Source organism: Leptidea sinapis, chromosome 12 (genome assembly GCF_905404315.1).
Source record: "Leptidea sinapis chromosome 12, ilLepSina1.1, whole genome shotgun sequence".
NCBI lineage: Eukaryota > Metazoa > Arthropoda > Insecta > Lepidoptera > Pieridae > Leptidea > Leptidea sinapis.
Window position 1 is genome coordinate 5,098,888 of NC_066276.1, and position 17,623 is coordinate 5,116,510.

The 17,623-nt window shown below is 36.1% G+C and overlaps 1 protein-coding gene across 3 annotated transcripts in view; it reads right to left on the reverse strand.

Annotated features, from left to right (window-relative positions):
- Positions 1-5,725: 5,725 nt before the first annotated feature.
- Positions 5,726-17,623, reverse strand: part of LOC126967197 (protein roadkill) — a 100,365-nt gene continuing 88,467 nt past the window's right edge. For all 3 annotated transcript variants that reach the window (XM_050811680.1, XM_050811679.1, XM_050811681.1), the window contains 4 exons: positions 17,060-17,301; positions 12,492-12,670; positions 8,986-9,128; positions 5,726-7,590 (listed from right to left, as the gene is read on the reverse strand). In XM_050811680.1, coding sequence (XP_050667637.1) covers positions 7,437-7,590; positions 8,986-9,128; positions 12,492-12,670; positions 17,060-17,301 — 718 coding nt within the window. In that variant the 3' untranslated portion in view covers positions 5,726-7,436. The remainder of the gene's footprint in view (positions 7,591-8,985; positions 9,129-12,491; positions 12,671-17,059; positions 17,302-17,623) is intronic.

The window sequence follows — 17,623 nt, forward strand, 5'->3', positions numbered from 1 at the left end:
AGAGAGAGGCTTTACTAGGCTCTAGTGCCAACAATAATTCAATGATTGAATTTGTATTTTCTTCACGACAAATATCAAACCAAATATAGTAATCATACATAATGTTCAAATGCTTCTGCTAAAAAATTCCGCATATTCTCTCTCAGAGCGCCATTTGTTTCCAAATCTGTGGTAGTGTTAGAAATGACATCAAAAGAATTCTAAAGGAATCAATTTTGAGAAAATAAATGCATTGTATTGTCGTTCAAGTTCAACATCATACAACTCGAAATATTACGATTAATGACTATTATAAAAAGGATGTGTTCGTCTTGTACTATATTATAATCTATATTATATTGTTTTCTATAGAACTCTTATACCTATAAAGATGTAAACGATAGTGTTCAACTCATTGAACAACAAGAACTGTATTATTATTAATTTTTTTGTTATATAATGTATAAATAGGATAAATACATAGGACTCATACTTATTATAAATGTTAAAAATATTTTAGTTCAACGAAATACTTAGTAGTAGTAAATAAATGTCAACGAACCAAGTTATAACTTATCAAGCAGTATGTTGTACTGTAAATGTAGGTCACTCGTGTAACTATTGAATGTAGGATACACGTGTAATATTTTGTGATGAATATTATTTTTGGCAATAAGTAAGCAACCTTTTCAATAAGCACTGCTATACACCGACAGCACACTATTTTAATAAATTCTGTATAAATAACTAAATAATGTTGAAATAAATCAATTGGAATCAAGAACTGAGTCGAGTATGACTTCCCTCCTAAGAAGAAACAAGAAGTACCTAGCAACCGTTAGAAGACCTAGTGTAGCTGGAAGAAACGATAAGTCCCTAGCACCCGCTATAAGAACTAGTGCAGCTACTCCATGCGTTTAAGCATCCTCTCACTGCGGCCAGGAAACCTTTAGCCGTCAGTCGATTGATCTTATGAGTCCGCTTGACCAGCAGTGAAAAAATCCATCCTGTGTACATTGCACGACGTACACTCACCCTCTCTCCTACCCACCTACCGTCTGTCACCCCAGGTCTCCTGGTGACAGACAATCCCGTACTTCTTATACATAAAATTCTCGTGTCACAATGTTCGTTCCCGTACTCCTCCGAAACGGCTTGGCCGATTCTTATGAAATTTTGTGAGCATATTGAGTAGGTCTGAGAATCGGCCAACATCTATTTTTCATACCCCTAAATGTTAAGGGTGGTCCACACATTTTTTTTTTATTCACATTTTTTCTTAAATTTGTTTGATTATGAGTCAGCATTAAAAAATACATACAACTTCAAATTTTCACCCATCTACGATCAACAGTTACTATTGTATCGCGATTTTAATATCGGCAATACAACGTTTGCTGGGTCAGCTAGTATTTATATATTTTGTTCGTACCCTATGGTTAGGGGTAGGGCGTTAGGAACACAATAGGTAGGGCCCGTAGGTACACAGTTCGGCTAGGTACACACATATTCACACACGCACTAGCTAGGATACGTGCACAAGGGTCCAGATCCAGATACCTACATTTAGGGATAAGTTACAGGGTAGGTGTTGGGGATAGGTTATTCCCGCCTTTCGCTGTACATGCATCTGGTGACTGCATGCATAATAACAAGGCAATTTCATTAGCATTGTGATGTATTCGATTTCGTTTGACTTTTGTCAAAAATGCCTATGAGTTGGACATAATAAGGGTAATTACCCTTTATCACTCAAATATATTTTTCGTAAGCAAACAGATTCCGACATTGTTGTTCACAGCCTCCTCGTGTAAAAGCATAGATAATACACTTATGTGTAAAAATCAGTGCACACTTCCTCTCGTCGCGCGCACATAGCACCGCGGACAACCGTGTGTAGTGTTATTTTGAACGCTCAGTTATTAGAGAAATCATAAAACTATCACCCGTAGTTTAGGAGCAGTAGCAAATGTAAGGTTGAAAACAGCAATTTTTATTACATGATATTTTACGTTTTACAATTTTTTTAAACGTTAAGATTGTAGATTATTTTTATTATTTCTAGGGGATATACATCTCATAAATGCTTAGGTAGAGCCAATTCAATTACCTCATTACTGTAATAGCAAAGTATGAAGAGCACAGGCGAAGTGTAGGCGTCTTAAAACCAACTTTCTAGATAAGGGAGACATCCCCGACAGAAAATCCAGAGTGTAGCCGTAACAGGCTCACCTCAGACCGTAAACCTGCGGTCATGTTTTGCAGGAACAGGGTCTGAGGTTCGCCACTCGGACCGCGAGGAAGGTACAAGACCTCTGTAACAAATCCCCAACCCTACAGTGACGCACGTGCTAAGAGGATGACTGATGGGATAACTCAGTCTTTAGCGACCAATCTCGACACACTGGGCGACGTGTCGTTGAACGAATGCTCTCAGAAATACGCGTCACCCTGAAAGTGACCACTAACTTTGACCTAACTCGTGGGAATAAAAACAAATATCAACGAAAACAATAAACCACCTCACCCAAAACTAATGAAAAAACTCCCACTCAACAAGTATTCCATTTCGGACTATTTAATAGACCACGCTCAGCTTCCCTAAGCGATATGTCTGCTGTATCTGTCAACCAACCATAATTAAAATGAAGAGATATCACTGCAGTAAGCAGATTTTAAGATTTAAAGAAAGCCTTAAAAAGAAACTACTACTAAGAAGAATCTAGCCTCAAAACAGCTAATGCTATTGCAAAAAAAGGCAAATTCTTCATTCCGAAATACTCTCGAAAGATTATCACCTAAGGGAAAGGGCGAAACATCGCTTTCGAAAAATGCTTAATGCTTTGCAAAGCCGCAAGAACATCATATTCCCCTCAAAAACTCAGACTGATGGTCTCGAACGGACGCTGAGAAAGCAGAAGTATTTGCCAATCATCCGATGTATTCAAGGCGAATGATGGTGGCGATTAATCTGACTTTGATGAGTAATTAGACAGATTCCAGCTATGTCTGCCACTCCGACGCACAACCTCAAAGGGTAATCGAGAATGAGATTAAGCGACTGAATTCCAACAAGGCACCTGGATTTGATTAAATTAATGCACCAATTCTAAAAAATCTTCCTAGAAAATGCCATAACATTTCTTACCCCACTCTCTATTGCAACCTTGAACTTCATATTTTCCCATAATCTGGAAAGAATCGGAATTTATTATGGTTGACAAAGCTGGAGAACATACACATGAAGCTTCATCATATCGTCCAATAAGTTTAACTCCAGTGATAACTAAATTATGGGAAAATATATTTTTAGTTTAGGCTTAGGGTTTTGGAAACAGCACTCGAAAATTGAGCAAATACATCAGGTTCATCACGTGATCAGTCAGACCACAATCTCTCTACCTCATCATTAAATCCTACCTTGAAGACAGGCTTTTCCAAGAGAAACAGAGAGATTTCAGATCTACGCTACGAAAAATTGCAGAAGGCTTTCCACAGGGTTCAGTAGTTGGTCCCTTATTGTTATATTTATTTCAGACTTTTCGGTATCTGAAGACGTGACTGTAGCAATGTAGCCTATCTTGCAAGCGATAAAGACCCAGCACAGGTACTCAGCTCCAACACCTTTTATACGAGACCCATGCATGGATGAGTAAGTGGCGCATCCGGGCAAGTGCCCAAAAATCGGACCACTTCACATTCACTTAAGAATTTCAAACATTAGTGTTCACAGAAAGGACTATTGCCCTCCTGTAAAACTTGGCTCTGACATTCTACCAGATTCTGAGAAAATAAAAATATCTGGGCTTTAACTTAGACAGAAGACTCACCTGGATTTATCACTTATGAACTTAATAATAGGTTTTGAAACCTTCACTGGCTTATGGGTAGAAACTCTGTCCTGTCTTCTGACAATAAGCTCACAAGAAGCCCATCTGGACCTACGGAATTCAACTGTGGGCTCTGCCGGTAAAAGCAACATAATACTCATTCTATGTGTGCAAAACTACATCCTGTGTACAGGTGCCACATGGAATAACATAGAAATGACGAGATCCACCAATATCTTGGTGTTGCCAGTGTTCACTCGGAAGTTTAGAAATTCAAAATGAAATATGCTGATCGGCTCTCGTTAATAATGAATAATGATATCTTAATCTGTTCCAGAGCAATGAAAAGGCTGAAAAAGAAAGGATAATATGTTATAGGAAGGCAGTCCAGACACTGGTCTCTTTGTCATACTCACTCAACTCATCCGCTTTTAGTCTTAAGACTGATTGTAGATCAAACATAATAAAAAAAAACTTCCAGTAAACTAATTGCAGAGCATTACGCCCTCCAAGATGATCATTTCAAGATACCACGCGCCTTAATGTATTTGGAAAATTAAAAATCTAGTATCTATCATATTTTCATTTATTAACTCAACTTATTGACAATTTCGAAAATCACAGTTATCATTTCTGACATTGTTATTAATCAAACAATACCTCAGCTGCCGCTACATTAAATGGATGTCGGTACAAAATGGTATCATAAACTTTATTGGCCACAGTTGACAACTACGAACAGCATTTATTCTATAACTTCTATTAATTAATTGGTACATTTTCCTTCTAACAAACAAATGTGTTCAATTCATAGGCAACTATTACTATTTACTTATGTATAAATAGGAATAAGACTGATAAAGATTAAAAAATAGTTCTTTCGAAAATGAGCGCAAGTGAGCATAAATGAAGTTATTTATAGATACACTAGATGGCTTTGAAAATCAAAATTTATATAATAACTGTTGATATAAGAACAAAAAGATAAGAAATAAGATAAAGACTAAAACATTAAACTAAGACAATTTACAAAGTCAAACCATTTAAATTCGTTAAATACTAAAAACTTAAAAGAAAATCACAATATGCCATTGGAATAACACCAACCAACGGAGACATAAGATTAATGGTGTTACCGGACCTTACAGTTTAGTTCTTAGGACAATATTATTTAAATGGTGGGATCGTAGCTCATCTATATACAACACCAACAATTGAATACATTTAATTCAATCACTCGACTCATCTATACTAGTGTTACAGAGCTTTGTACAAACATCAAACTATCGATACACACATCAACATTTGCTTTAACAATTTTGTACAAAACAATGTATACATACTTTTTGGAGATTTATTGCATTCAATTATCACGCTACTCTCATGTATGAAAAGTGCTACTTAAAATCATTTCTAACAATATCTATAAATTTCATTCATATATATTTAAATATTAAGACAATGCCAATACAATTTAATCAAAAAGCTTACTAAGATTGTCCACGCGCATCCTACAATAATTTAATAATATACTTCATTGAAACTTTACAAATAGGCAGTACACAATACAAATAAATAATTTACAAAATATCAAACAACAATAAAACAATGTTCAATTGCTCGGGCACTATTCTGTCCAAACCCATTGTTATATTTGTGGGTACAAAACCACTTCACATCGGTCTGCCAACACATATTATGACGGTATATAATCTTCACACCATAAACTAGCGTAATAGACGAATCCTGTGTGAGAGTGAGACACCTATCCTTACACAAACAAATAAGTGTGGGAAAGAGACGGAATAGATGGACCGTGAAACCGTTTTTAAACAATTTAGTGTCCATTAGTCTCCTGTCAAATTGGACTACGTTTTAACAGATATTAATAAAAAAATATAACGGTGTCGTGTTCTGTGTTGTTATTTACAGCAACAATCCAAATAAAGAAAAAATTCACAGGTAAATACTGATTCTTCAATACTACTTTCGTTGTGTTTATTTTGGTAGGATATATTCACTAAAATACTTGTAATTACTTTAAATACGCAGTAAACAATCTATTTTCAAGAGATTATATAAATATAAAAAAATATGTATTGCATACGTGAATATGACGCCGTTTATCAATCTTTGTCATAGGGATTGTCTAATAGCAAAATACTACATACTTCACTAACTCACCAACACATGTTAAACTAGCACACATGAACATTTTAAATTTAGTCTCGCGACAATGAGGAGAGTCTCTATTACGCTAGTATACTAAGTTAATGTTTCACACATTATATTATTTAATTTACACCCAAAACACATCACGAGAATTACATCTTTAAAAATGTGTTACAAACATTTCATGACAATGTTAAAGATATGTCTATAATATGTATTTATATATATTATAAAAACTTATGACCCCTTTCTACAATGTTATGTGTAAGGTTTGGCATCATGAAAATTTACATTGAGAAGAAGTGCAGTAAAATAAAACTGATAATATTTTAATGAATCACATAAAAAAATTAATAAATTACAAATTAATTCAATCATATATTTCGTTCATTATTTAAGTTCTTTTTTAACTAAAAGATCTAATGGATTATTACTTATAAATGTAATCATGTTGTTTTTGTTTTGGGAGGATAATATGTGAAGATATATACCGTCAGTTTTATCTGGTTGGGCATAATAGTTTAGTATATATCCATACATGGACATAGTAAATATAAACCAAGCCAAAACCGCACAAACAACGCCACAAAAGGCGTCCAGCATACACACAAACTGTGCACTTAACGACCGCTTAACTTAAAGGATCAAATATTGTCTGAGATCAATAAAGTGAACACAAATCAGCTGATTCACATCACAGGGCACACTTGAAACAAACACCGGCACCGGCCAATAGGGTATTCGAACCCGGATATAGGACCGCACCCCGTCTTTGATATATTACATGACATGTTCTACTTACACATAGCAACGGAGCAATAATGACTATCACAGTGTATTTGAAATGAACAAGAAAGGTCTCGACTAATCTGATATTCAGACGATTTCATTGCAACATTAGACTATATTATACAATTATATCACACAGAAAAATTAAGTTCTATTACAAATACAGCGTTAGAAGCTATAGAGCGACCCAGACTCTCATATTAACTTAACAAGTATCACACCCATTTAAGTTAATATACCGTAAAATATTAGACCATTGAAATAATAGCCATTACCAGTTTATTGCCAATTCATCTGGTGCTACGGTCACAGGAAATCGGTCTAAATGACATGTCAAAGTTATTCTTGTAAATACTACAGAAATAAAGTGGTTTTGATACACGCCTAAATTTCGCGGCTATATATATTTCTTCCTAGCTAATTTATCTGCTGCTCTAGTCACAGTAAATGGGTGTAAATCACATGTCAAAGTTATTTTTGTAAATACTACAGAAATAAAGAGGTTTTTATAGGTTAGTCTATTGTAACAATGGGAACAATTTTAGACTCTGTGCGAGCCGCTCTTCCTACTGGGAACTTGCAGACGGTGGTGAAGCATGCAGCCGGCGGCTAGTGTCGAGTGACACGTGTCGAGTGACGCGTGTCGAGTGACGCGTGTCGTGTGTCCTAGGCCTGCTTGACTCGCTTGCGCGGCGGCCCGATGGGCGGAATCTGCTGTTGCTGCGTGGCCAGCGCGCGGAAAGCCTCGGCAATAAGGTGCGGGTGGGACGAGATCATGTTCTTCCAGCCCGTCGTGTCCATCACGTCCGTGGCGTGACTCCTGCAACAAACAAACTCTTCAGTAATCTTAGAAACTTTTTTTTTTATAAAAATAAGTTATGACACGAGCAGGACGTTCAGTTGACGCTAACTGATTGGATACTTGAAAAATTCTGAGCGGAAATACAATTGCGCTCGTCACCTTGAGATAAGATAAGATGTTAAGTCTGATTTGCCTAGTAATTTCACTAGCTACGGCGCCCTTCAGACCGAAACACAATAATGTTTACACTACTGCTTCACCCCAGAAATAGGGGCCGTTGTGGTAACCACTTGAAACTTAACGTAAGTGAGCGAATCCTTGAAATGAAACAAAAACGAAATAATAATTCATCAAAAAGTGTCAGTGACGAAAGCCTTCCTGTTTGTTAGTCGCTATCTTATCAGTCTCTTAAGCCGCACCATATCTTACAATGAAACATTAGCGAGAGAGTTCCTACTTTGATCATCTGATGCACTTGGCTCATGTACATATGAAGGCCGCGGTCAGAGATATTGGAGGGGCGTTGAGCATTTTTCTTGGGATGGGCATAAAATTAAACTCGGGTCAGGACACGTGACCTGATTGGAAAATTCGTAAGACAGTCGTTGAAATTATGGATGAAAGTTGATTTTTCTGAATAAATCAATACTGTATTTAACCACATAAAACATTCCAAAATATGCAAAAATGTCCAAGTTCTCAATTCTGCCGGCACTCCTTTAGTGCATCCCCTTATTTTTTTATGTATAGATGCACAAGGAGCGTGCATATCATATAGGCGACTAGACAGTGCCTACCTCGAGGCACGATATGAAACTAAATAAATATAGTGTTCAAGTTGATATGGTTCCGTTATTTTATAACCAAACTTCTATTAAACAAAATACTAAATAACAAAATATTCCTAAACTTTTTCCTTACTCTAAATACTTGCTCAATATATATATAATATAGCTCAACTACGACAAGTTTGACATAGAGTGTCTACCTTCCTAATACACCAATAAAATTTGAAAAAAAAATTTTTTGAAAGATGCAGCACTCGGGATTTGTGTATTAATCCTAGAAGTGTGGGTTATCACTTTAAAAACATAACAAATTGTTTAGATTTGCAAGAGCGACATCTCAAGTCAATTTCCTTATATGCAAATACTGGGGTTGAGCAGGTTATCAACTGTAAAGTAGATCCTGTAGATGAAGCCACAACCTGAGAGTTGAACAAAGCATACAAGATTTTATGACGATACGTCACTCGCACGGTTAGCTCAGTTGGAAGAGCACTCGCACGGAACGCGAGGTGGTGGAAGCGCGTGGGTTCGAGTCCCACATCGTTCATGAAATTTTGTATTCAAATTTTATCTGTACAAGTTATTATAAATAGCAATACAGTTGGTAATTGGTATGTGAACTGACGTGTTGATGAAGTCAATGGTCTGCGCCTTGAGCTGGTCCGCGGAGTGAAGGTCGGCCAGGATCAGGGTGTCGGCAGCGGTCTCCACAGACAGACTCAGGCAGAGAGCTTCTTCGCACATCACTTTTAGTCTGTCTAATGCGTACTGGAAATTAATAAATAATTATTAATAACGTGATTACACAAATTTGTTTTATACCAAAATTTATGGGCAGCGGGATTCGATCATTGTGTGTCTTCTACCGCATTTATCACGGGGAGTGTTCTAAAGAGCTGTTTAACCTGATTCCTGCCACCGAATTCCACCTTCGCACGACTCGCCACAAGTTGGGATATCATCCCCACCATCTGGATGTGTGGCGGTCCTCCATGGTGAGGTTTTCAAGAAGGTTTCTTGCACGTACTACAAAGCTGTGGAATGAACTTCCTTGTGCGGTGTTTCCGGGACGATACGACATGGAAACCTTCAAAAAAAGCCCGTACACCCTCCTTAAAGGCCGGCAACGCTCCTGTGATTCCTCTGGTGTTGCAAGAGAATGTGGGCGGCGGTGATCACTAACCACCAGGTGGCCCGTACGCTCGTTTGTCCTCCTATTCCATAAAAAAAAGATCAACGCTCTTAAACCAACGGGTGTTGCCGTTAACCCACCCGCCCGTTACCAACAATATTCATAAATCTTCAATTGTGTTCCCCTACTACTGGGTCTCAATACATATACACATATTTAATTTGTACCAACACTTAAGGACTACGGCAAAGAGGGTGTAAATACTACGTAATAAGAAGCGGGTCTGCCGAAGTAAAAATTGAAACTTAGTTTAGTATGAAACGTGCACTTAGATTTGACATAAGTTTGAAATAGTAATTACAATAGGCCGACGAAGTATAATCCGGCTAAGTTTGAAAGTGAACAGTTGCTTAAGGCAAAGAGTAAGCAGAAAACAAAAAAAGAAAGAAATGTTTTTAGACAAGTTTTGTGGTGAAAGTATAGCATTTCGAGCTATGAGCACAACTTAATACTGTTACACATATCCTTAAGTCTTATTTGTAGGTTGCTAATGCTTGCTGTTGGTTATAGTTAACACTGCCGAGCCTTTTTGAACTACCACTTTTCTTTGAAGTTAAACAAGTTTTTTGGCATGGCGTGACGCATTTTTTTGGTACTTCTCTCAGAAAAGTTATTCTTATAGCTTGTACTTTTTTGTGTAGGTCCATTTATTCAGATTAGTAGTGAATAACGAGGATTGGAAGCATATAAACCGTTTTGCACGCAAGAATTTTGAAAATATTGGCTTTGTTACATATATGGCGGGCCGGCAGCTGTGAACTCATATCGCTCAAGGTCGCTGGCATTTAGTGTCGCCTTAAAACGTAGTGGATTTTGGCTACATCCGTTGATTGATTTTATATCTATATCCATTGATAGAATAACAGGTGACGGCTATAATCTTGTAAAAAAAAACAGAGATAGCCGAAACTGCTCGTTTCATACTAAACTAAATTTCAATTTTTATTTAGGCAGTTCCTTATTACATAATAATTACATCCTCTTTGGTAGACCGTTTTAGGATGCACTATGTGTTTATTGCGAGCGAAGTATTCGCACTTATTCGTATTTATTAAAATAAATTCACATAGAACAGTTAAAAGTGACTCCACATATTTTGATATGGTGACAAAGCTATACGCAATATAAATTGTATTATTGGCCATATTGATATTTTACAGTGTACAACACAGAACCGATAATAATTGGCGATAAGCTGAGCATAAGGAAGAACGTAAAGGTCACCGAGTACATTCAATGACGAACACACACGAGTTAATTATTATTACATCATTGACTTATCAACAACGGCATTTGTTTTATAAGACATCTTTATTGTGAGTCGACTCTGAAACGACACTAAATGCTTCAAAGCCAAGGTCATTGTTGATAAGAGATATCAATTGTAAATTTGAAACTAATTACTTACCTACAATTGGACGTAGTTTAACAGAAAGGACTCAAACCACACTTGGGTCAAAATAGGGTTAGATAATTAAAATAGAGCTAGATATATTCTTGATAATTTAATGTATTTTGCTAGAAACTTATAATGCCTACTACTTGGCTAAGTCGAGTTAGTAAGTCTTTTGTGGGGCGATGTATATGCTTTTACAACAAGATCCCAGAAAATTTAAAAAATAAAAGTATTACGCTATTCATGATAATTGTTAAAAAACGTTTGTGTGGTAGAGGTTAGTATAACATAAATGACTTTCTTAATGATACCACAAATTGGGAATGGAGCGACCGCCTTCAGGCTATTAAATAATAAGATTAATAATTGTACAATTTTCTCTTTTCTTTCTTCTTTTCTTTATTTGACTTACAATAAGTGACGTCATTTTGAATAAAAATATTTGAATTTCAATATGCCATCGTACTCCTGAAGATCGAATCTGTCATGTAATCAAAAACCCTATACGTTACACGGAAATTAAGAGCTGAAACTTCAAAAGTGCCTTAGTGTGGTTTGAGTCCATTCTGCATAACTACGTCCAATTATTAACAGTGTTCATAAAACTACGTTAAGCCTCAAGAGAAATCCATTCGGTGATCGATAATAATACTGGAGTTTATATTTTTTTAAGCCATTTACTGTCAGGTAATAATTAGAGGACAAAATGTTCTAAATAATTCCGCACGGTGCGGCGGTTGGAGTGACAGACGGACCTTCAAACAGGCAACTATTGACGATACACCGTTTAATTAAAAGCAACGATTTTCCAATAAGCCAGTCGCCCACTGTATTTAATTTATAATATATATAAATTAAATACTGTTTTTTTTTATGAATTTATCAATAATATTTCATCAAGAATTATTTCGTAAGATATTCTGGCTGTTGTTATGATGAAATTATTTCACAGCAGAACTGTCAGACCGTGCATCAATAAATTCTCCCATAGAAAATATGTCCATACAAAACAAATATTGGAAATAATTATGGGTCCCAAATCGAAATAAAAACTATCCTCACTGCATGAAGTTACCCCATTAAAACCGGTTCATTAGTTTTGGAGTTCACTTGAAACAAACATCAGGACACTGGATTTATATATATATATATATATATATATATATATATACTAGTTGTCCCGGCAAACGTTGTTTTGCCATATAAATTATTTTTAATTAATTAAACCGTTTCTTGGACATTGCAACATTACTTTATTTTTTTTTAAATAAATGAATTTTTCTAAAATATTACTCCTTATTACATCAGCTAGCTGCCACTAAAAGTCCCGTCAAAATCAGTCCAGCCATTTCAGAGATTATCCGGAACAAACAGACAGACAAAAATAGTAAAAAAATATTGTTTTGGTGTATATATATTCATATGCATGTAGTAAAAAACGGTTATTTCAATATTACAAACAGACACTTCAATTTTATTTATATGTATAGATGTATAGATTAAGATAATGAGAGCTAAATAAATATCATAGTATTATACTCACTTTATCTGCCGCCGCGAGCAAGTCGTCCGCCATTTTGTCTAGATTAGGAGCTCTGTCCGTGTAAATAAAACGTAGCATTTCTCTTAACACCTCATGGTCCACGTCCGTTATGTCTACTCTATTTCTCTTTCTCTCTTCCATCTCGTGCTCAAACATCGCAGCAAACACAGGACTTCTTGCTGAAATATTAAAACAAATTGTTAAAATGTTTAATCCTACATAACAAAAAAAAAATAAGCCTTTATTGCTGTTCACAAATATTATAAAAGATACTTAACTAAATATAAACTTAAATCTAAATCATATGTTATGTTAAGCAGCTTGTCTTTCGACAAAGGCCTCCTCTAAAGAAGTCCAAGCTTCTCTGTATTTCGCTATTTGGAACCATTTAGGCCCAGCTACTCTTTTTACTTCATCTTCCCAACGTTTAGATTGTCGCCCTTTTCTTCTACTACCATCTCTTGGATACCAGTCGGTTATTATTTTTGTCCATTTTTCTTGTTTCCTAATCCTACATTACAAATCACTAAATGGGAAATTTTGAGTTGATACTTAAAAGTGGTGAGAGATGTCTCTAATTTAATTATTTATTTATAGGACAACCAGTAGTTGTTGTTACATTCTAATAAGCTTAAAATATATCAAATATTAACAAATAATGAGTTGAATGTACAACAAATTAAGGTGTCACAACATGCACAGTCTTTGCTTCCGTGACACCAAGAAAACAATTATATAAAATAAAGCAAAAATTATAAAATCAAGATACGAATTTGAAAAGAAGAAAAAATAAGAAGAAGAAGAATATTAATCATATTTTGGCGCCTAACAATCTCGTAATATTTTTTTTATTAAAAGCAGGTAAAGAATCTTTAAAAATATCTACTTCACCACAGATGGAGTTATAAGTTCTTGATAGACATGGTATGGGAGAAAATTGCTTAAGGTTAGTTTTGGCAAATGACTGATGGAACAGGCCAGCTCCGACTCCGGGGGAACTCGTAAGCTGATGGACTGTCGAGCTGATTTCTAATTATTTTGTATCTAAATATTAGATCTAGCATTTGTCGTAATAATCACACACAGTTATCATCTTTTAAAGAAACCATTTTATGTCGACGTCTGTTTTCTCCATAATATAATTTTCACGATCATTCAAAATTCAGGCCTAAAATAAATGAAAATATATCAAAGGCTGACTGTAGGTAGTTCACACAGAATACATTCTTCATCATAGGTGGGTGCAAGCATTTATATGATGAATATGGATGTTTGTTTCCGAGTCATGGATGTTTAAATGTATTTATGTATGTTTATAAGAATTTATGTATGTTTAAGTAAGTATATTGTATTAAATATATCATTGTCTTGTAACTCATAACACAGGCTATATATGCTTAACTCGGGGCAAGATAATTTGTGTAAAAAGTGTGTCAATATTATTATTATTATTATCATATAACACGATTATGATTGGGTATATATACCGAGGTATTTGTTTTGAATAAAAATATAAAACATTCGAATATAAAATAATAAATCTATGTTTTATTCAATGTCGCTCTCGTAAATCCTACTACTCCACAGCTGAATATCTAAGTGATCGGGCAGCCTAAAGAGGGAATATTTTTGAAAAAATAAACGCCTTTTATGTCTTTATTATTATTAAAAAAGATACGACTATCTACGCTGCCTTATTAAACTGCAATTTAAGTTTGACAACAATCAACAATAAATATCAAGATTTAGTTTTTTTAAAGAAAATAAAGGGACGAGACGAGCAGGATGTTCAGTTGATGGTAACTGATACGCCTTGCCTATTTCAAAGCAGTGCCACTCAGGATTCTTTAAAAACCCAAAAATACTGTGCGGCACTACAATTGCACTCGTCACCTTGAGACGTAAGATGTTAAGTCTCATTTGCCTAGTAATTTCACTAGCTACGGCGCTCTTCAGACCGAAACACAATAATGCTAACACATTACTGCTTCACGGCAGAAATAGGCGCCGTTGTGGTGCCCATATTCCAGCCGGCATCCTGTGCAAAGGAGCCTCCCACTGGTATATAAGTAAAATTAAATAAGTCAATATCGTTGTCCGGTTGTTCGTGAGTGAGTCCATCACATATTAACACGTCTGTTTATCTCAGCATAACCTTCGTTAGAACACAACTGTGGACTCAATACGTGCTTATGTTTGCTTCGTCCACATGAAAGCGGCCATTATTACGACTCATTAAACATTGTGTCGTAAGCTTCAATTGTGTCCATCTCTAGGGTACTTTATATATTATTATTATTATTTTACATATGTGCGGACGGTACACAGACGTGGTCGCTAACTATGGGCCCTATGAGAAAGCTCATGGTCGCTCAGAGGGCAATAGCGAGGGCTATGCTCGGAGTTTCTCTGCGAGATCGAATCAGAAATGAGGAGATCCGTAGAAGAACCAAAGTAACCGACATAGTCCAAAAGATTGCGAAACTGAAGTGGCAGTGGGCAGGGCACATAGTTCGACGGACAGATGGCCGTTGGGGCAGTAAAGTCCTCGAATGGTGACCAAGTACCGGAAGACGCAGTGTTGGCAGGCCCCCCACAAGATGGACCGACGATCTGGTCAATATCGCCGGAATACGTTGGATGAGGGAAGCGCAGGACCGATCGTCATGTAAATTTTTGGGGGAGGCCTTTGTCCAGCAGTGGACGTTTTCCGGCTGATGATGATGATATGTGAGGACGATCCTAGAAGTATTCGAAAAGCACAATTCCTCCCTACATCAAATCTCTTTACGAGACTAAACCACTTATCCAATTCTATAATATGTAGATATTGCAAGAATATAGGACACAGTGAAACCTGCCGTAAGAGGCAGAACAATAATAATAATAATAATGATAATATTGACACACTCTTACACATATTATCTTGACCCAAACTAAGCATAGCCTGTACTATGAGTACAAGACAATGATATATTTAATACAGTATACTTACTTAAACATACATAAATACAAATAAACATCCATGACTCCGAAACAAACATTCATATTCATCATTTAAATGATTGCACCTACCGGGATTCGAACCCGGGACCTTTATAATATGTTATATGTGGACATGTGACAATTATTCGTGAACATACAAATCTTAACGCAGATCACAAAACGTTGGGGTTTTGTATATGCTTTTACAACAAGATCCCAGAAAATGTTCGAAACAAATGTATTACGGAATTCAAAAGAATTTCTGAAAACGTTACTGTGGTAAAGATTACTATAACATAAATAACTTTTTTAATTATTGGTAATGGAGCGACCGCCCACAGGCTATTAAATAATACATTTTATTGCACAATTTTACATTGTAACCACATTTTTATAAAAAAAACAAAGCCCGCTGAGTTTGTTGCGCACTTTCTTCTCAGGTCTGAGGTAAACCTTTTGGAATGGGTGGTTATAGTTTTTCACTTTTAATATGTGATATTATATCCTATTTTGAATAAGAATATTAGAATTTGAAACGAGATATTGACTAAACTACCGCATTCAACCTACGCCTTAAATATGAAATATAAACACATAAATACTTAAACTGAAAAGTATAAATGCGTACCGCCTGAAAAATGTAAGAATGTTAAAAATTACATACTTTTCATTCTGTCTACTGTTCAACAAAAATTACAGTAAGTATATTAAATTTAATAAAGAGACACCGCGTGTAGATACTTGCCAACATATATGTATGTACCAGTGGCGTAGCGTGCCTTAGCGGGGCCCCGTTTAAAAATTTGCTATGAAGGGTAAAGATTTCTCACAAAATAAAATATATAATGTTTTCAAACAATTCAAATTAAGTATAGTGTATATAAATGCCTTTTTTTCGGCAAGCAGTAAAAGTTTTTATTAATTTTTGCTTACGCATTTTGGAGGCCCCGTATAATTGATATAGTAGATACGGTGGTAGCTACGCCCCTGATAGGTACATTAAAATGAATAATACCGTGCGGAAATGATTAACACTCAATGCGGAAAACGTTGGAAATATGTGAACACTCAAAAGTTTACTTATCACATGATAAGTCGATTATTGTATCAAGGGTACCGCGAAGTCGAGGTGAATATTTAACGTTTTCAGTGATAATAATAAAACTCGTAAACTATGGCTTTGGTAGATATTTAATTTATAACACGTTGTGAATTCGTTCAAGGAGACAAAGTGATCATTTTGTTACTTGCGTGTCGGCACAACTGATGCCTTCCACCGAGTCAAAGAGGATGTAAATACTAGATACGTAATACGAGTCGGGACTGCCAAAGAAAAAATTGAAATTTAGTTTAGTATGAAACGTGCAGTGATTTGACATTTTTTGATTTTATAAACGATACGTCACTCGAACAGTTGGCTCAGTTGGTAAGAGCGCTCGCACGGAACGCGAGAGGTCGCGGGTTCGAGTCCCGAATCGTTCCTAAAATTTTATTTTCAGTCTCAAAAATAATGTTAAAAACAGCTTAAAGCCAACATGTTATTTGGCTTTTGTGGGATCTCTGACTATGAAAGTATCACTCACCAGCCAGGATCGCCTTGTGTGCCTGGAACTCCCGGCCTCCCACGGCCAGTGTGACGTCAGAGAACCGTTCGCTGTCGAAGAGGGCGCCCAGGTCATCCGAGAGCCGGCACTCGGGCACCTTGAACTGCACCACGTTGCTCTGGCCGCTGATGTTGATGCTGTCCGCCACCACTGACACTTCGCAGAATATCGTCAGCTTGTCTTCGGGAAGCAGGCCGTTCGCTTCGTCTAATAGGAAGTCCCTGGAAACGCGAAATGTTACATTATAGTTCGCCTATGAGCTTTTTTTTATGAAAATAAGGGACGAGACAAGCAGGATGTTCAGCTGATGGTGATTGATACGCCCTACCCATTAAGGTAGAGGTCTCGGGTTCGAATCCCGGTATTTGCAAGCATTTATATGATGAATATGGATGTTTGTTTCCGAGTCATGGATGTTTAAATGTATTTATGTATGTTTATATGAATTTATCTGTGTTTAAGTAAGTATATTGTATTTAATATATCATTGTCTTGGAACCCATAACACAGGCTATATATGCTTAACTTGGGGCAAGATAATTT